This window comes from Trachurus trachurus (genome assembly GCF_905171665.1).
Source record: "Trachurus trachurus genome assembly, chromosome: 7".
NCBI classification, from domain to species: Eukaryota; Metazoa; Chordata; class Actinopteri; order Carangiformes; family Carangidae; genus Trachurus; species Trachurus trachurus.
Window position 1 is genome coordinate 10,676,468 of NC_139901.1, and position 22,202 is coordinate 10,698,669.

General features: G+C 42.3%; 1 protein-coding gene across 1 annotated transcript in view; it reads right to left on the reverse strand.

Moving 5' to 3' along the window:
* Positions 1 to 22,202, reverse strand: part of LOC310988283 (plexin-A1-like) — a gene marked incomplete at both ends in the record, with an annotated part of 210,273 nt that overhangs the window by 183,764 nt on the left and 4,307 nt on the right. The window contains one exon of the mRNA XM_083974815.1: positions 3,567 to 3,749. Within this exon, the coding sequence (XP_083830941.1) occupies positions 3,567 to 3,749 (183 nt within the window). The remainder of the gene's footprint in view (positions 1 to 3,566; positions 3,750 to 22,202) is intronic.

A 22,202-nucleotide genomic window follows, 5' to 3' on the forward strand; every position in this document is an offset into this window, starting at 1 on the left:
CTCTTCTGAGGAAGACAGAGACAGCAGTCAAAACTGTCAAGGTATGACAAAGAAAACATATAGCCTGGATATGAGAACCTAATCAGGTCTATGTAAAAAGTATAGGCTAAATTAACTTATTCAGACTATTTAAAATGACCCTTCAAAATAAAAGTCCTGCTGATCATTTTAAATTAAACAATAAACAAATAACAAACGCAACCAAATTGTTTCCCGATTAAAATAAAATTGGTCTTACAAAAATAAACCAATCATATACTGTAAGCATATTAGTATTTCACATTTACCCACAGCAGCTACACTTAAAACCAGCACTCCTTATTAAATTCTGATGGTGAAAGTCCAGTTTATCATGTCTTTGCTTCAATATCCTGCCAACTCTTCATCATGTATCCCACATATTACACTGCACATCCACTGTGATACATGATAATGTGCTAAAGGTTATCTACAATTACAAAATCTGACTAATTAATTCATCAATTAATATTCTTCATCCAAGGCGTGTCATACAATCTACATCACAAGCTCTATATCTTAAATATAATATGCAGATCAGTAGCCGTGCAGTGCTAGTGTTTTGTCACTGTCGGCTGTCGTCTTTAACCCTTTTCTAACGAAGGCCACACCGCACCATTAAATCATAAAATGAGCCTTTACTTTGACATGAGGCTCTTAATCACACGTCCTCCGTGGTGCCACATAAAACCAATAAAGACCGGCTGAAGAATGTGCCAACTGAGTGCTAATTTGATACAACTCAAAAGCCACCACAGCAGCCTACTAGGGCAACTAACACAACAGTGTTAGTCCGTACATGCACAGTGAAAACCTGTGCAGCAGTGGAAATGTGAAGTGGGTTATTTGCACATAGACGCTGTGCTTAGTCAGTCAAAGCATTCTGATTAGTCATGCTGAAGTCAAGCACCACTGATTTACACTGGCTTACGTCACATCTCTATCGCTCTCTGTCACTCTCTCTCACACACACAAAGTTGCCAACACTCATCCAATGGACTGCCTAGGTTTAAGATTTACACCAGTGATTATATATTCATAGATCAATCAATAGAGGGAGTCTAGCAGCCGAGACATGTCCACGCAGGCAAACACACATTTAGCAACAGTCGCACTGTAGGAATTCTAATGAGTGTGCGCGTGCGCGCGAGTGCAGACATCAATACACTGCAGCTTTACATTTCATTAGGCCAAGGAGCACAGTTTAACTCCCAATGAATAGCAATAAAACCACACAGCCCGTAACCATCTCTCCCCATCTGCCTCAGCTTCACTCATTTTTTTTCTCCTTTCTTCTAATCCTCTGTTCCCCTTCTTCTTCCTTCCCAACAGTGTTGGACAAATCCAGTTTGGTCATTTAACAGCTGTTTTCCCATTTTATACGGAAAGGCCTGATTTAAAGCTAAAACTAATCACCTCCTCCATCAGAGGAAAGCCACCAACAAAAATAAAAGCCTCATAAACTGCAGCTTGAGTGACTGGTGATTTACGCTAATTGTCGTCCTGTGTCGCCATTCCCCCGCTTGCACAGACGACTGCGTGTTACTGCAGCATGTGCATTGATCTGAGTGAGGACACCGGCAGCCTCCACCTCCACGCTCACCTTCCTCCCTCCATCCCGGAGCACAGGAAGACACGCCGGCTGAGAGGAAATGGGATTCCGATCAGCGGGATATCATCCAGGATCTGCTGACCCCACGCGCTCAACACACACACAAATCATCCGTCTGCACACAAACACACACAAATACACGCACACAGACACTGTCTATGTCCAGGGGTCAGGCGCAAGGACTAGTGGGCTAGGTTTCAGTCGACTTAGCAAAACACCAGAGACAGGAAGCTGTGTAAGGAGGCATGTGTGTGTCTGCACAAGTGTATGTGCAGATTGTCGTAGTCTGTATGAGCAGATGCAGCATTACTGTAACACACACACACAGAGAGCTGATGCTTCAACTGGCAGACTGTAGCCGCTGAACCTTATAGTTCAGTTAAATACAATGTGGCAAAAGTCGAAACACTAAGATTATCTAAACTTTTCAAAGTTAAAGTGAAATGTGCATGGATTGTTTCTTTATTTCTTATTTTGTATGTATGTATTCAATTATTTTTATCCTCAGGTGATTGTTTTATTCAGTCTCCAGAGTACTGGTGACACAGACACACTTGTATGGAGAAGTCCTGCTGAGCAAAAACGCAGAAAAATACAGAAAAAGAAACACACAGGCGGCTCAGTCGGATCTCAGATGAAGGAGCAGCTGATTGGCACACACATACACACACACACACTGTGCGGTCTACTCAACGGGGGTACTTCAGAAGCACACACACATACTGTTAACCCCACAGGCGCGCATACACAAAAAGAGGCCCCATGCTGCGTGTATGCTGAACATGATGGGAAATAACTGTTACTACTACTTAATACTAGATTTTGAGTCTGCCATTGAAAGCACAGACACAAACACACAAACACAAACACACACAAAATACAGGAATTTCTCACCCATGGTACACAGGAGACACAAAAGAAATCATCTTCACCCACCTTATAACCACTCGGAAACACTCCCTGGCTCTTGACTGGACCACCGAACAACACTCAGCAAGATAAAAACCCACACAGCTCCAGTATGTCTAGCAGCATGAGCTCCACTCATCACATCATCCAAAAAAGACACACACAAAGACACACACACACAAAAAAAACACAAAACCATGTATCATAGAAGAAAACTGGCATCTCCAGAGCTCCTGCTATACTTTTCTCTTCAAAGGTATGTGTGTCTCATTTGCTGCATTAGAAAGCAATGACAAAGCAGTGAAAAGCCATTTTAAGACAGAACACACACAATATGCCATTAAAGACACACATACACACACAGAGCTGATGTCTGCAATGAGATTTCTGATGACAAAACCATTTGTCAGCGATGCCAAAACCAATGACCATTGAAAATACATCACAAAATGACACAAAATTGTTCCAACGTGAAAATGGTTTTCTGCAGAGTACGAAACACACACACATTCTCTCTCTCTCCCTCACGCACACATACACAGACACACACACTCAGTGTTATGTTTCCGCAGGACGATCTCAATCACCATATTAGTCACATTTTATTAGTCTTATGTCAGTTGCCGCTGTAATTTATATCTCACATTGTTAAGAATGTGTAAGACGCAATGAATGACAAAAGCCCGAAACTATTCAACAAAAAACTTAACAGTAGCTGTCAGGTGAAAATCCTCTACCTGCAGAACAGCATCATTCCTTTTACTGTGATATTTTTTTTGACAGTTCATCTACTGTGGGTTTTTGAAAACAGTCAAACAGGATCAAATGATGGTTGAATTTTGTCTGTTTAAAGCGTTTGTTGTCATTTTCCAAGGTTAATACAAAGGTTACCTCCATGAGCCTTCAAAAATGGAGTTGTGAGGTTTTCACTCTCTCCCCAGCAACAGTGCGTTCAGTTTTTAAACCAAACTGAGAGCACACAGCCACACACACACACACACACACACACACACACCAGGATGCCTACCTTCTTCATGCGTCCGCTGCGAGTGCCAGTGAACGCCACAGTGTGTCCGCGGTAGTCGTAGGCCGCCACAGAGGTCATGCCGTCATCCTTGTCCACGTAGAGCGGGATGCCCTCGATGGCGGTGGTGCCCCCCAGAGGCTGGTTGAAGTCCTGGCCGCAGAAGTTGTCGTCAATCTGCAGTGGCTGTTGATATTGAGGGGGGGAGAAGGAGAGAAAGCCATTAACTCAAGCATTAACATTCCTCCCTTCTCTTGTTAAACTAACATTAATTCTTAAATAAGGGGGAGGCTTTCGATCTCACCAGCACTTAGTGGACGTTTTATGGTGCTGGAGCGAAGCCAAGCCGCTGCAGATTTAGTGAGAAATGGTGTAAAATTAATGGGCGTCGTAGGGAAAATTAACTTCAGTCTTCTCAAATCCCCTTTTTTTGGACATTTTTTAAAGAATTGATAGACAAGGTGGGACAGTTAAATGTATCTTTCATTAAGAACAAAAAAGCCCAGTCTAACCAGTACTGTAAGTTCTGTGATGGCTGTCTTCCCCTCCATTACAGCCTTTGATTATTTCATGGTACGTGATGTCAAACCGAGCAATCAAGCATCTCAGCATGGTTTAAATGAAGCAACAGTTGTTTGCTAATGTTTTAAATATTGATTTCTTTGTGTACAGCTCTGACAGTGTAGCTTCTAATAAGAGACAAGCCAATGAAAAGAGTAAATCAAATGCAAGTGGAATAAACACAGAGGGGAGGGTGAACACATGAGCAGGACACTGGTGGAGATGATAGAGGAATGACGGGAAGCAAATTATAGGTCAGATTAGCATATCATAATCAAAGTGTCTCATATAGGCACATCGCTGCCCTGATACGCTGATGTGTCACGCTTGATTTATGAACATACTGTATGCTTGTGTGTGTGTGTGTGTGTGTGTGTGTGTGTGTGTGTGTGTGTGTGTGTGTGTGTGTGTGTGTGTGTGTGTGTGTGTGTGTGTGTGTGTGTGTGTGTGTGTGTGTGTGTGTGTGTGTGTGTGTGTGTGTGTGTGTGTGTGTGTGTGTGTGCACGTGTAATAGGCATGTCATTAAAAGAATGTGATAGCGATGTACGCATCAGGAGGTTCCCCTGCCTCTGACATGTGTAGCAGAAATAATCGACAGCATCTGTATTAACTGTGACGACCTCACACACGCGCACACGCATGCATACGCACAACTGACAGGAGGCACACTGAGAAATACACATCCAACCCACACAGCCCTAAGTGAGATTAAATAGATGCCGATTCATACACACATATAGAGACCAGTACGCCAAAGTCACATACATGTACATTAGGTTTTAAGGCGGTCCTGTAAAAAAAAACAAGCCCTGAGGATCATCTGTTAAGCATGAAGATCCATTGTTATCATTTGTTGCTACGGAACACTGGCTGTAGTAATTATGACAGGGCCAAAGTGAGGTGATGTAGTGTAAAGAGCAACAAAGTTTTTCCTCAACTTAACCAAATCATGAGTATTTATTAGTGTGGTGACGGATAGACAGGTATGCCGCTTTAGGTTTTTTTTTTGTTTTTTTTAAACCCGCTAACTACCAGGGTCCTGTTCTAGGTGTGCTATTGCAAGACACACCTATGGGTCATATCAGGGTTGAAAGAATATGACCTATATGGTTATTCAGGTTGCAGGAGGTTGACAGCTCCAATCTGTAGTTTAATGTAAGCTATCAGCATACAGCTGAGGACATTTGGTTTTAAATGCAGTACCAGATCAATGCACGGTTCAGGTATGAACGTCAGAATCAGGATGGCAAACGGTATGGAAACACCTTTTGCTTTGCTTTGCTTTGCTTTGCTTTGCTTTATTTCGAACATGTATGAGTAACACAAGAAAGTAATCTAAGAAACAAACTAACTAACTAACTAACTAAACCAAGGAAAATAGTCAAAACAATAATAATGTGAACCCAACATATCCAAAAAGGAGCAGGATGAAGCATAATAACCTACCCCTTCTCCACTAGTCAATTAACAATTAGTCTCCCCAAACATACATATTTACAAAAACTAGAAAATAAATAAACAGATACATAAATAATTTATGAAAACACACAATTGTTAAAGCCCTTCTTCCTCCCTGTACCTCGTGAAAACCATGTGTTTGTACCGCTTTTTGAACTGGGTCATGCTTGGACATCCTCACCCAATTTGTTCCACAACCTCACTCCACAAACAGAAACACAAAAACTTTTGATTGTTGTGTGTGCCTGCTGATGTTTTAAGTTGAACTCCCCCCTCAGATTTTAACCCCCAACTCTGTTAAAAAACAATGTTTGAATATTTCCAGGAAGCAGATTGTTTATTGCTTTGTACATGATTTGTGCCTGTTTTTGATTTTAAGAATAATGGATTTGTGTGAACTCTGCAGCTGGTAAAATGAATTATTGTTATGGCTCTTGTCTGCAGTATGGATAGTGATTGTATTGTATTTGTAAGTATTGCCCCAAACCTCTGCACAGTAATGTAAATATGGTAAGATCAGTGAACAGTAGATAATGTGAGATGAGTGATTTGTGGTCCAGAATGTGTTTTGCTTCACTCAGAACTAAAATGCCTCTTGACAGTTTGCTTTGTACATGTTTTATATGAGCTGTATAAGTCTGTGTCTGTTGCATCAATAAAACCAACACCTCAGCCTAAAAAGGTATATTTTCTGCAGTATTTTCAATATCAACAGCAGCATTTCCTCTGTGGTACTTTCATGTTTAAAGTGACACCTGCAGCGACGACTTCCAAAAGCAGAGAAGATGCACAAGCATAATCTCATGCATGCAGTGGGAATTCACAGATACAAAAAGCACTTCATTCACATGGAGACATATGCAAACAGCGGCACTTCTGGCCACACATGCATGGGGAAGCACACACACACACACACAAGCACAAGCGTGATTGAGCCTCCCACACTACACAAATTAACATGCCAGCCTCCTCTTGTTCATTACAAGACGTATCGTCTCCATAGAGACTAATCAATCACCCCACCCCTCCAAAACAGCAAAGCTGTCAGGGAGCGTGTGTTTGCGCGTGCATGTGTGTTGCATTTCTTTTTTTAAAGGTTGAGAAAACGCCTGTGGCAGACATTGTCTGCTTTTACCGGAGTTTCAAAGGCAGCCAGAAACACAGCAAAGTTTAACTTCAATAAACAAAGACAAAGTGAGGCGAAATGAGTGAGAGACAGACTGATGCACACACACATACACACAAACACACAAACACACAATGCTTTGGCTTTTGTATGATTTCCATAAACATGTTCTCAATTTGAGACTGTTTGTGAGTAATTTGAGAGAAGGAAAAGAAGGACAAAGGGTGGCAAATACTACAAGAGCGAGGAAACAAATGAAGCAAGTGAAGTGATGTATGGGAGATGGAGACAGATATGAAGAAGGAAGGGATTGGAAAGCAGAAACCAACAGAAGGAGAGGGAGTAAGGCAGGAAGGGAAGGAAAGGGGAATAAATAGAGAGAGATGGCCATGCCTCAGTGACAGTATGAACCCTGGCCTTGGGTCTCTGCCATGCAGTCCCCCTTGTTTCCTCTGATAAAGACAGACCAGAACCAGACCTCTATTCATTTCTTTCACTCATTTCCTCTCCCTTTCTCCATCTCCTGTCCCATCCCTCTCTCAGCTCTCCCTGCTAAACCTCCTCTTCCCTCTTCTCTGTGTTCACATATTTCTCTCATCCCTTTCTCTTTTTTTTTTATTTTAAGGTTCACAGAGACTGACCGGTGGGAAATCATGTCCTTCCCAGAGGGTGATTTTTTTTTCCTTGTGCTTTCACAAGCCTGCGGCTCTCAGACTCTTTTTTCTCCTTCTTTCCGACTTTCTTCCCTATCTTTATCGTGAGGATGATCTTGGTTGGATCATTTACAGGTCACATGATGGTTGATAAATAGCTACATGCTGCTGCAGGGGTCTCTCCGTTAATATGAAAATAAATTATGGGGGCAAAAAAAAGACTCATGTGTCACGATGGTTAAATATCTGTGCAGCAAGCACTCAAGTTCTGCTCCACTTAAGCCCAGGCCTGCTCCCTAGTTCCTGTCCAAACCAAAAGTTTGAAGGAGCACAACCGGACTAAAACTGTTTATAATAGTAACTCGTAACAGCATCGTTTGGCCTGGATTTATTTACACCAGGCGCCTCGCTCTTGTAAACTAATCTGCATTCCCAGTGTTTGTGGTGCTCGCACAGACAGAAGTGAGATCGCCATCTTCCCAGCGCTGTAACCGGCGTGCTGAGGACGCTAATGGTTTGTTATGTTTAGCCTGACTTGCATCATTACCGTAGAGTCAACAGCTCAGATTGAGGCACAGTGGAGCGTTCAGTCGACGTGTTTTCACTGCAGACAAATGTGGCCTCACACAGACCTGACATCTGCTAGCTGTTGTGTGCCTTGTAGACATGTAATTCCTACAGTCTGCCTCCTCTATCATTCTTCTACAGCAACTCATTGAGGAGACGCTGAAGCGTTTTCATTCGGAAGTGACTCATAAGGCAAAATTTAAATAAAAAGCCTTTCAACCAGACTCTGTTTATATTAATGACCACAAATCAAAGTCTGCTGTATATAAATCATTTTTTAAAGAAGCATTAGAGTGCATCTTTAGAAAACACACATTGCTGCATCCAGATGCAGATTATGGCCCTCGTGCAGGAAGCATTAGAGACAGACTGAAACCCACAGATGCCACAGCTGCACCCAACAGGTGTAAACACATCTGTCTCCTCCTGACACACACATGTGAGCTTTTGCCCTGTGGGAAGTCAGTCGGTGAATCCAAGGGGCAGTTGGTGGGAAAAGCCACTCGCAGGGTCTGTCCACTGTGACAACGGCAGCCAAAGCTACAGTGACATCAGCTGATGTTCCCGTTGCTCCTGACACAGAGAAAATAGTTCACGAACATGACTCTCTGAGCTGTGTCGAGCGCTTATCCCATCTCTCATCAGTTCAACCAGTGACTGATCTATGAGATCTATGAGAGAGAGTGAAGGAACAGTCTGCAAATGCAGTTTACCCATGTGAGTTGGTTAGTTTATGAATAGTTGTTATAGCCATCTAGCTGCTGATATACGGTTTAGCTTTTGTAGCTAAAGTGGTTGTTGAGGTGTTTGGGCAGTTACACTGAAGTGGACCCGACTTCAAACACAGAGTGTTAAAGAGCCCAATAGAATGCCAGCATAAATAAAAGTGCATTACAGCATTTTATACAAGAGACTTGACACAACTTAACAGGCCTGTTTCCACTTCCCATTTCCATTTTGATCCAGTTAATTCCCATTGTAAAACATTTAAACTGTTTAAACTCTGACTTGTTATGACTTGATGTGTTAAAATTCAGTGACTGAATTCATTCAGTATCTTGACCTACATGGTTAAAGAGAGTTTGGTGTAAATCAGTGTAATAATCCTTTATTGTGCCCTGAACATAAGGTGACCCGCTCCAGTCTTTTATTAGTGCTTTTATAAGCACCATATAGTTTGTCCCTGTTGGCCTAGTGGACCTCTGACCGTGCTATTATTATTACTAGCTATAGCTCATACCCAGGACACTGTACATAGCATTATTACACAGACACACACAGACACACACACATACACACCTTTGTTCTATTTCCAGGGGGTTAGACAAGGACAGAGTCCCCTGTGTTGTCCTTGCCGAAGACCTCTGCTGTACATGGGCGCAGGCTGGCCCCTGGCAACATATGCACGCGCGCACACACACAGAACAGACCTACACACACATACACTCACACACAGAGACCCCTGCCAAACTCTTGCTGGGTGAATGATGATGGGGTGATGAGGGAAAGAGTGGGGCAAATGAGATGAAGGGAAAGCAGAGGAGAGTGGGAGGGAGAGAAGAGTGGAAGAAAGAGGGGAGAGACATAGGGGGGAGGCTAAGGGTCAACAGCGCTCTTGTCGCCACTAATGAGCCTCAACCCAGGAAGAGAGGGGACGAGATATACGAGGAGATAGAGAGAGGGAGAGAGAGAGTTAGGACTCGGCCTTTTGAATTGTCCATTAAGTGTCCACATGAGAGCTGCACTGACCATACTGTGGTTTTAGAAGATGTAGCAGTGGAAAGAACAGGTTACCAACATTACCACAGCAAACACACACCACACACAATAGGCTAACACACTGCATTAACCTTTTATGTCTTTGTGCCTTCTTTTATTCCCTGTATTGCAGTAGCATATATTTTACTCAGTGACGATTAGTGTGAAGGATAAATGAGTTTATATAGTTTGACCTTTGACTATGTCCTTAATAAAGTGTGTTGTATGTGTACAAAGACTTCAAAGATCACTCAATCATTAGAACTGCTCTCCTTGAAAAAGACAACTAAACCAAAACACACATTGGCATCTTCTTGATACATAGCTTTGGGAGACCAGACCACAATGGGCGTCAATAGGAACTGATCCTGGGGCAAAGTGTTCTCAGTCTAACTAGGTCTAGGTGCATACCAAAATAAGCTCACTGTGTGTGTCTCACTCTGTTGTTCAGTGTTGCCACTTTTACTTAAGTAAACTATGTGATTACGTCGTCCATTGATGCTGAGGAAGCTGTTGAAAGGCAATGACGTTGGTCTTTGAGCCATAAAGAATGACTTATTTTTCAAAATTGCTTTCCATGGCTTTAAATGACTCAGAGGACGATGTGCTGCGGCTCTGTTTGATCACTGCTGCAATTTAATTGGTGCCACATCAAGCTGCTGCCAGTGTTGGTGTTATTTCCCTATTAGTGTGTTTGTGGAGCGGCTGCATTTTGGATTGGAGTGTAGTTAGCCTGGGGTTTATTCACATCATGACTGTCCTCAGGTCCCTTTCCGATCGGGTCTCTGTTTCTTTGAAAATGTCGGGTGGAAGTTCCAAAACTCAAAAAAACAGCAAAACCTTATTGAACATACCAGGAGGCATTGTCCCTGTACTAGAAGTTTATTATATTGTGTGTATGTGTGCATCTCTCTCTCAGTTCTCTGCAGTAATTGGGAATGAAAGCAACTACATCAGTCTAATAGACTGAAATTGTCAGCAGATTTTTTTTTCTTTTGCAGAGATGTAAGAAAAATTGCAGCAGATTGAAAGAAAGGGAGAGAAAGCAAGTTAGCGAGTGATGGAGGTAAACAGAAACACACAGAGAGAGGGAGAGCAAGCGAGCGAGAAAGAGAGAGAAAGAGGGAGAGGGAGAGAGAGACGTTGTCAACATGCTCTCCAGAGAGCCAAATGTCTCAAGCATCTCATCATCCAACACTGGCATAAACACATTGCTCCAATCCCACGGAGAATGAGAGTGTGTGCGCATGCTTTTCTGAGTGTTTGAGGGAGAGAGAGGAGGGTGTGTGTGTGTGTGTGTGTGTGTGTGTGTGTGTGTGTGTGTGTGTGTGTGTGTGTGTGTGTGTGTGTGTGTGTGTGTGTGTGTGTGTGTGTGTGTGTGTGTGTGTGTGTGTGTGCGTGCGTGCGTGCGTGTGTGTGTGTGTGTGTGTGTATGTTAAACATAGCCCATGCCTCAATCCCATGTGATAAAGATAATGTTGAAGCGAGAGTTGTACTACAGAGACGTACTGGCTGATGCAATGAACAACAAGACTTGCAGAGTGGAAAAAATGCATTTAATTATCTGCGGGTTGGTGTGTGTGTGTGTGTGTGTGTGTGTTCCTGCGTGTGCATGTGTCTTTTTTTTAATAAAGAAAGGGGATGAGAGTGAACTGCCAAACTTGGGAAGAAGGAGTCAACACACGCACACACAACAGACACACACACACTTGCGCTACACTGGACTACATCCAGGTATTTGTTGTGACTTGGCGTTGGAAGCGGAGAACAACACTGGTTGGCCTTTAGTTTCCCCCAGTGAGCCAATATCTGCTCTCTAATTGGTTGTTAATGAGTGAGTGAGTGTGCGTGTGTCTGTGCGCGTGTGTGTGTGTGTATGTGCATGTTTGTTTGTCCATGTTTATGAGAGGAAGACAGTGTGTATTTGTGTGTGACAGGGTGGGGGTGGGGGGGTGCAGCAGGGATCTTTAACATCTGTCTAACAGACTGGGCCACTCAAAGCCTTGACCTGCGTCAACACACACGCACAGTTGTTTAATGTGAATTTGTGTGCATGTGGGTGAGAAACAGCATGTGTGTGTAGTGGGGAAGAGGAGAGTGCACGCCCTCTGCAAGACATCCACACACACACATACACACACACAGAGTGGACTTTGTGCAGACATCTGGCAGTGCAGTCTGCTCTAATGGCAACAGAACTACAGGCATCTGCATCTCCCACCCACACACACATGCTGTCATCGTCACACACACATAACATATCACTACAGTTACCATAATGACTAGTATAACTGGATACGCACAAGCTACAAGTTTCTCACAATGAGCATGTAACAATATTATGATGAAAACACCCAACACCTTGGACACTGATGCTGAATACTGAGCGGTTGCTGTCTCCAATACAAGTTAAGGACGAGAGCTGGGATGAAGCACTGGGGCAAAACAATATTCGTGTCTGCTTTAATCAGTTAAAGGCACCTTGTGGAGTTCTTTTGGCTTCTCTCATGGAGCCATGCTTTGATGAGCTGGTCCCCCAATTTGTTTGTGTCTTGTGGTCAAGTAGCGTGCGCAAAAAAAATGCACAGTCACGCACACAAACATGCAGGTGATGCTAAAAACATTTTCTGTCCATTTGATGCTATTAAACTGATGTGTGCAGAGAAGGCAAAGAAGTCAAGTCAGATAAGAAGAGTTTTTATACAGAAACTCCAAGTTTAGGTTAAGTTATCCTTTCATAAAAAACACTTGTGCTTTCCATTGAGGTTTGGTGAATCAATAAGGGAATTAGGAACCCTGGTAGTGCAAATATGTCAACTATTGAAGAGAAAGAGATAAAAAACATAATCCACCAGATTATCTGCAAAAAAAATTAAAAATCAAAATCTACTCCAGATTACTTTAAATCATTTTTAGTCTTTCACTCCACACAGTGTTGAAAGTCCTTCTGGTTTTTATTTTAACAAGCAAAAGGCCAAAATGAGCACTGGGCACCATTTGTATTATTTAAATGTCTCGTCATGATTTTTGCATACAGAACAAGGCTAGTCTGGTTTCATGCTTTGTTTTTCTCCCTGTTTTTTGGCAAAATGTTGTTGTTTTTTCTTTTTAACTTTTTTGCAAGTTCACGAGTGGAGGGAAGGCACTTCGACATTTCGGCATCTGCTGTTTTGGCTTGGGTGAAATGAGGAGTATTAAGTTGGAGATGGAGGGAGAAGCTGGCAGCAAGGAGATGAGCTCTGGTGGAACGAAAAGCTGCAGGCAAAAGAGAGGGAGAGAGATAGTGAGAGCGTGAGAGAGAGAGAGAGAGAGAGAGAGAGAGAGAGAGAGAGAGAGAGAGAGAGCCTTGAGCCCCATAGGTCAGAGTCAGAGAAATAGCTGGGATGCCAGGAGATCAACATTTATTTTGCAGCTAGATTTATCCCGTACTGTTTCTTTACTCCGCTGGGTTAGTTCCCTGCCCATGCACACATCTTGTTTTCTTTCATTCTCTGATTCCTTCATTGTTTTCTTCCATTCCTCTCCTTTATCTTTTTTTCTTTGTCTCTGATTCCTTCGCTCCCCCCCTCTGATTGAAAACAGATGTGCTCATGTGTGGAGCTGAAACATAATTCTGATTAAAAAAAAGCACACAAAACTTGACTGACCGGGGAGTCGTTTAGCTTGGTTGGTAGAGCAGGCGCCCCATGTGCAGAGGCTACAGTCCTCGCCGCAGCCGGCCCCGTATCGAATCCCGACTCGGGCGGCCCTTTGCTGCATGTCATTCATCCTCTCTCTGCCTCCTCTCTCTACTACTACCCCCGCCCCGCACCATCACCACCAAATTTGAATAGCACGTAGCCTAACTGTTTGTTTGTGTGTTGTACTTTTTCTCATAAATTCCAATATTATTTTTCTTAATTCCTTTCAATTCTTTCTATAAGGAAAAGTAAAAGACAAAGTAGCTAGGAGATAAAAATGTGAAATGATTTGTCCAGCTTTGGCAATAACTACCTTACTTCCCCCGTCCTTCACCACAGGGATCCACACATGCATGAAGCCTCATCAGCAAGCCTCTGTCATCTGTCACACTCAGTATACCTTGAAACACTCTTTTCTGGGATGGTGAACTGATTTAATTGCTGAGGTTCAACGTAGAGGCTGCATCATGAATACCGTGTGTGCCACACTGGTAAAATCAAAACAAACTGGATCGCCATTTAAAATCATTGCCAGCCCGGTCTTGTCAAGAATCCCCAGGGAAACTTTTCTGGGTCATAATTTCATTAAGGTGTGGGGAGGGGAAAAAACAAAATGTACAAAGTGGAGGAATCCCATCGAGATAGAGACAGAGATCTGTGGGAAGCGAGGGTTTAGCCCCAGTACTCCAGTGTCAGTTGGCCATATAGGTTAATGTGCCACAGTGGGACAGTGGCTCGCTTTACCCCGGGTTGCCTCTGCCAGCAGCTCAGCTAATTCCACGTGGAAAGCCTCAGTGCAGCAGCGTGTTGTTTTTCTGGCAGAGTAAATATTTGTTTACAGCAGTGATGCAAATTTTTAACCCTGCCTGCTGTGTGAATTTTAATCTCTGTGTTGGTGGTCTATGTACTATAAGTTGAGGACTCATCTAATATGCTTAAATGTTACTTCCTGCTCATGTTGTGTTGCCAAAAGAGTAGTTTTCTCTGTTGCCAGATGTGGTCACTGTTCTGTTTACAAGACATGAGGTTAAGATGTATGTCCCCTGAGCAATGCTAGGTCTTAAGGGCAGAGTCGAGGCTACATGCTGCATGCTAACTTCAGTTGATGATGTGGTAGAAACATTGGTGTTGCTCTCCGCCTCTGGAGACAGCTCTTGGTAAACAGGAGTCAAGCTTGATGCTGAACTTGCTATGTTCCCTATTGATCGGTCGTAAACAGCAGTTTATGCTAACATTAGCTGTAGCAATAGGACATTTTTCATATAGCCACTTTAAATAGAAAACAATTTACAACAGTTTACCCAACTACATTTCAGTCCCAAAGAATTTCTTAATTTGAAACTCATGACAGTTTTTATTCCTCTGTGCCACAGACATCCAGGGCTGGAGGTGTGTTGTTAAACTGAACTAAAGGAGAAAATAGATTTTCTGTGGTTAAAAGTCAAAGGCCAAGGTCATGGTCACGTTACAAAACATGATTTTGGCCTTGTGAATGAAATCTATTGAGGTTGTAATTTGGCCATCACTGTAATTCCGGTCTCATCTAGAGAAAGATGCAGTAACATGCAATTGTATTACGTAACAACATTTAATCATAATTTTATGTTTGTCTCATTTCTGCATTGATTTGCACAGATGTACATATATATAGATATGGGAGGCATTGTGAGCCAATACAAGGATCAGCATCGGGCCTGATCTGGATTTATACTGTATCTTAATGGATCAGTATCAGCAAAACAAAACTAATCCCAGTCGAGTGCTAATCCTCCCTTTACTGTACTTTACCACTTCAGCATGTACGTGAGGACAGGCCGGCTCTACAGTGAAAGTGAAAATTAGAGTGAGTGTGAAGAAAGATCTGTGCTCACCACCATTGTGAGTGACTTTGAGTTCTGACACCTGGACTGACACTGCACACGACTCAGCTAGAGTCAGACACTAACTAACTGCTGTTGAATCATCTTTTCTCTCTCTTCCGTGAGCAAATGGCAGCAGAGCTCAGAGCTCTCACTGACCACAACTTCACCAAAATGACAGATTCCAACATCTGTCAGTAATTAACGGTAATTTAATGATAAACTTGATAATAAACCAAAATGAAATGTGTCTGTGTTCTGGTTTTGCTCCCTTTTCAAGCCACTGTCTGCACCCAACCAAAGGTCCACAATGAAGAAAGATGCTCCACTCTGCTGCACCCCTATACAACCACAAGTGGACTGACTGGATATTGTCACATTCATTTCTCTTCAGTTAATGGAAGAGAATGTGTATCATTTCCGTCAGGTCAACAATTTGATTTGGTTAGTTTACCTACATAATATTTTTGAACCAGAACATGGATTACAGTACACATATTTTGTCAGTATATTGTAGTTAGTGTTGTTGGCAAAAAATATTATTCCAAAATAATGAGATCAATAGCCAGGGCTAAAAAATCTGAGGTGCTCAAATCAGTGAACAAAGGCAAAAAGGGTCTCCCGCACACTGTCAAGTCACTTGCAAAAGACTTTATTTTTTTCATTATTTTTTTTTTATTTTTATAAAGTCTTTTGCAAGTGACTTGACAGTGTGCGGGAGACCCTTTTTGCCTTTGTTCACTCCCTACCTATGCTCCGACGCACCTGTTTTTTCAAGATTTTTTAGGTGTGCATCAGCTTCCACACTTTGAGTGCTCAAATCAGTGAAATTACCCTGGTCTCATGAACAGAAGTCTATCAGGATGTGTCAGAATCTGATGGCCAGTGTGAACTTGAGAGGTTTATAAAGCATGTAGTACGCAAGCAGACAAAATCTGCGTAATACGAATCAATTTTGTCTTCTCTCTCTCTCTTTCTCCCTCTTGCTTCAGACAAGTGTCACAACAAGTCTCCACCTCCATCATTTCAAATTAAAAGCCCTCTTCAAAGTCACGTAACTGCAACTTGACGACACTGTGGCAGGCTGGCGCTGCAACATGTACAGTATAAACTGTCAACACTTTAGGCGGGGGGCACATCTGCTCATTTGGCCTACATTTACCAAATGTAGGCAAACATCACAGTTGCAACTCGGCCAAAATGCTCTTTCTATGTAACAGGAGCCAGATGATGCTCTTTAAGCCATGCTGTCCATCTGAGCACTGCAGACTATAATCTGTGTAATCTGAACTAAAGCCTTTCCTGACAGCCATAATCCAATTATTACAGACCACTACAGGGATTCACCCAAATACGAGAGCCTGTAAAAAAATACTATTGCTTTATGGTTAAAGTAGTGGACACAGACTGACGCAGAGGAGCATGTGCTCACAAAGCAGGCGCACATTTTCAACCATATGCACATCAGAGTTTACCCATTATGTGGACATGGTACTGTATGCGCAATTTAACAGTTGAGAGTTGAGAGTGACTGCAAGGCTTTTGTTTCTGGCTGGCTCACAATATCAATATACATATTTTGTGAGTAAACATGTTGCTTTTTGTTCAGCAAGAGTACGACTGCAAGAATGATGCTAGGAAGATCATGTTTAAGACAGAGGGTTAGGGTTGAGGAAAGAAGAAGCAAATAAACAGGAGTAATTTTTAGACATGTTTTGATTGAGTTTTTATTGGAGATAGGGGAAACGCTGCTGAATTTTCAAAGAGCGCAGTCAGTCTAGGCCGGGTATACTTTGAATTTTTTCCATATTTTCAATATTAGCTGTTTACTTTGTGTGTGTGTGTGTGTGTGTGTGTGTGTGTGTGTGTGTGTGTGTGTGTGTGTGTGTGTGTGTGTGTGTGTGTGTGTGTGTGTGTGTGTGTGTGTGTGTGTGTGTGTGTGTGTGTGTGTGTGTGTGTGTGTGTGTGTGTGTGTGTGTGTGTGTGCGCGTGCGTGCATGTGTGTCTCCAGGCCTACACAGCATAATATGAAGCCTGGAGATGTCTATAAGCTTCATCTCCTCTGCTGGCGCCTGCTGATCAGTTAGCAAGAAAATCCAAACACAGCTGGGACATGTGCGTGCACACACACACACGTATAAGAACAAATACACATTAATGAACAAATGTGTTTGCACAAGCACACATGCAGACATTCATGGCTGTCATAAACCCACACAAACAAACACATATACAACCACAGCATAACTGCTCATCAATAAATAATTACACTCTTCATTAGATGCTGCAGGGTCAGCAGTTTTGGGAGTGTGCTGCAGAGGGTTGTCTCCTGGACAACCAGCACACACGTTTGAAGGAAAAACCATGTCAGCTTATTGACCCAGTTAAGCAGCTATGGGAAACATGAATTGGACTTTTCAGAGCGTTTGGTTCCCTCTGTGCAGCCTGGTCGCTGAACTCAGAAATGATATTTGACACAGAGACAAGCAAAGTTTAGGGTTTCATGACTCGTCGCACCACTTAACCACATCTAATTCCAGCCTTTCCTGACAGATAAGAACTGTTCATTCCAAAATGTGACACTCTAATACTGAGCCTCTTAAACGACTGCACCTCTGTTGATTTTTCTGCTCACTGTCAACTTAGAAATCTCTCTCAGACTACTGTGGAGCTTCTGAGGAAAAAGGTCACTTCAGGTCCTACTCACACATCTTAGAGGCCAAGCAGCCACCAGCTTGAAATTACTCCAAATTCATAACAAGCTGACACACTATAGCTGCCGTTAATCTATTTTATCCGTTTTGTGCTAGAGTTAACAATGGGTACCACTGTGCAATAAATTCAGCTCATGGGCTCCATTCATACTGTAGTTGAGTCGGAGAAAATCCCCCATTGAGAATTCATTATAAATTAGGGAGATTTCACAGCATGATAAGCACCATGTGATTCAGCCTGAGGCGGAAAATATCACAAGACAAAAACATATGTGGAAGTTGCAGCTAAGACATTAAAATGCCCGAAGGTATGTAACATTTTGCAGTGTCATGCATCAAAATGTCTCAAGAGGCAGGAGAGAAAACTGCACCTCATCAAAAAGTATTTCTCCCAATGGGCTGTATTCTACACAGCGTTTGACAGCAATTCGCCTCGGCACTGCATGTATTTATCACCGCACCCGTGCACCGCCACGAAAATTCATCTTTACAAGTCTCTTAATCTCCCACAGAGTCAGAGAAACTTGAATTCTTTAAAACAAAGGAGGAATTCTACCTCTGTAGCATGAGATTTCACCTGCTCCTCTAGAAAAAAAAAAACTTAATACCGAGCCAAAATATGACACATCTTGGCTCCTAGTCCACAGGCTGAATTTCTTGAGCTCCAATTATATTACACATTGTGAATATTGAAAAGGAAGACCTTCTTCTGGAGAGGCTCGCAAACAGTCAGTATCCATATTAACTCCGTGAAGCATCAGCATTCATTTGTAAATGGATTATACAGAAATGTGCGGTAGCTGCTCTTCTAATAGTTCATTTCAGCTCAATTAAATAAATTCTCACTCTTGTCAGTGTTCTTGTTTTACAGCCACAGCAGGCAGCAGGCAAATATGTTAGAAACTAGCTGGTGAAGACAGTAAACACCGAGCCAGACATTTCCTTCAGGAGCTGGTGGAGACCAAATCAGAGCTACTTTTGGACATTTATAATGTGGCCTAAAATATGACATCCTATGAGAATGTCGATGTGTTGGCACAATGATTGGCTAACTGTTTACTAAGACAGAAAGTGCTAACTACTGGACCTCTGTGTCATGCTCAGCCACTGTCATAACCATATGTGGTAAGTCCAGAATAATTTCCAGCTCGTTTGTTAACTAATTCATTAAGATTCTGAAAATCACAGCAACACTGTGTCATCAAATTTCTATTTAGTGTAGTCCTTAGCTTTAGTTCACTGATAATGGTGCACACACCAGAATATTAAGTGAGTCTTCTCCACTGAAATGCTTCTTGGGAGTCACAGTATTTCTCTTTTACATAATTTTATGCACCTTTGATGAGTTTTTTAACCATTTTTTAAACAAAGATCCAGCGATTTATTAACATAATTGCTCATCTTTTGCACCGATAATTCAATTAGGACACTTTCATGCTCACCCAAGGCAACTGGAAGTGCTCCAACTTTAAGTCACACAACACTGTCTTTGCTGAAAATGAATGGGAATTAGGTCTTAACTGCCTGAAATTGGTTCTCCCACTATGCCAATCTATACAACAATCACAATTGTAAAAGACTGTGCGTATCCTCAGTCAGTGCTGAGATTAATATCCCTGTCACTACCCATTATACATTTTTCTAACAACCTACTGTTGGTCACTGCATAACACATATGGTTTTAACATGCATCAACTTTTCTACATCAAATATTAAGGCCATATTAGTGAGTATGATGCAAGCACAGCCATTAAAACTGTGATATTCCAAACCAAGCAGGTCCAGAGCAGGATGCAACGCGGGTGATCTGTCCACTGAGGCACAGGCTAATGGTAATGAGACTGAAGATACAATAGGGAGATAGAGTGAGAATGAAGCAAACACACACACCCTCCAGTCACTAACTGCCTGGAAGGAAGAATACAAAATGCCACAGAAATAGACTATAATCCTGGCCAGCAGTGATCAACACTGATAAGTATTAATAAACACTATTATGCTCAGAGAAAACAGAGACAGAGTGATTGAGAGGAGGGGAGAAAGGATAGAGAGAGGTAGGGGTAGACAGAGAGAGATAGAGAGAGATAGGGGGCAATGACAATAGACAAGTCTTCTTGCACTCTGTTATTGGAAGCAATTTTCCCTCCGACGTCCACCTAGTGTTTTTGCGGACTCACATGCACATTCATGCACTCTCTCTCCCTCTCTTTCTCTCTGTTCTTATTATCAGCCCATTTTTCTCTGTTTGTTTTCTCCATTGTTTTGTCCCTCTTCTTTGGAGGCCAGGATAAGAGGTGGGCGCACACACACACAAATGAACACACACAGAAGTATACAGAGGGAAAAGAGATGCAAAAAAAAAAGGAGATAAAGTGAGTCCTAAACACACATATATACACACACAGAGGATAGTATCTCTCTCTCTCTGCCTGAATCAGTCTCATTAGTCATGCTGAGGCTGTAGCGTTGCTGGGTCAGCCTGCTTACATAGCTGTAGAGCTGGATGGCAGCCCACAGCCAGCGAAGGTCACTCACCGCTCAGTCTTAACTCCCACCAGACCAACACTGGCCTCTTCCTGATAATGAGTGGACATAAAGATGCACAGAGAGAGACCTGTGGTGTGAGCCACACCCAACGCGGTGAGGATGTGTGGGAGAGAAAATGTTCACCCCAAGTGAAACCTACTTGGAGCATCCTCACAAACACATAAATCTACCGTGGTATTGTGATGCATTCTGAGCAGGAGATCTACAAAGGATTTTTAGAAAAGAGATAATGAGAAAAAAAAATTGCATAATTATTTTCAGTGTCTACTTTTCCCAGTAAAAACACAACCGCATAATAACCAATTGTGGCATGGAGCACTTTACTGATGAATCATAAAGTGTTGTTTTTTCCATGTTTAAAGAGTATTTAAAAGAAAAACAAAAAGAAACTCTGCAGGATTCAACATACATCATGTGTCAAAGAATACAGCACACCTTTCACAGAATTAGAAGTTTTAATGTCACTGCCACTATATGCTAAAAAGCCTGACCAAAAATGATCCATTTGACACTCTAGTGTTAATATATCCAAATCCAATATCTACAGTATGCCTTACATAAAGTCTGAATGATTGATCTAAATGCGTTAGGTGTGGTGAAGTCTCTGGACATCAATCCAGAACGACCAACTCCAAACTGACAGTATTAAGGATGGAGGAAGAGAGTTGTCTGCTGTCAATGTTTAATTACTTAATTAGAGGAAGTGAGTAGGATTGTGCATGCTGGCAATGAAAATGGAAACCGGATTTCAGTTTGAAGTTGGCTGTAAAGCCAGCTAAATTCACCTGGATTAACCCCAAGCTGTTGGTGGGTTTTCACTCTCTTTATTTCTAGCCTGTGGGCCACAGCTGAGCCCCAGTTTCTTCCCTGTATGTCTTTACATTCTGGCAAATCAGCACCACGGACAGTCATGCTGCAGTGGTTTCTGTTAAAGCTGCTACTTTGGATGTAATGAAGGAAAAAAAATCTAAAATAATTAGCAATGAGGCAAGATCTCATATCATTGTTCTACTGTAGGTCTAGGTTCTATATTAAAATACTACACATCTTCTATAGGGCTTCATCGTGCAGCTTATATCAAATTATTTCCTCAAGTGCTGTACACCATGATGAAGTTTGATAGCTTCCAGGTAGAGAGGAGTGTCTGAGTGTTGACTGGCTGACCCGACCTTGTCTCTTGAAATGAGCCGCTATGAAAGTTTCCACATGACTCTCGTGCAGAGGCAACGAGCTGTCACTGCTCTCGTCAGGAAACACTGAACATGTCTGTAGGAGGAGATGATAAATTCATCACCGAGACGTCCCAGAGCGAGTGCTGCTGACACGACCTTGATCGATTGCAGGCAGAACGACAGATGGCCATAAAGGACAATCATGTAACTGTATGCTCATTAGCATAATCACATGCGTATACAGTACACTTCAGACTACAAGGCCACATGGTGCTAGCACAGCACCACTGTGCTTGTCACAGAGAGGTAATGTTGTTATTGTTTTGCATGAGCCTTGACACTTTTAAAGGGAAAATTAAATTAGCAACTACAGCGCCGCAATAATATGTGAAATGTGCTTCTGTAATCTAAAGACATATCATGGTTTTCCTGCTGAACAGACAGTGACTCTCTTCCATTTAGCAAGAAAACACTGCTACTTTTTTCCAATAATGGTAAGAAAATCTCCACAAAATATTATTGTGCAAAATGAATGAGAGAAAAG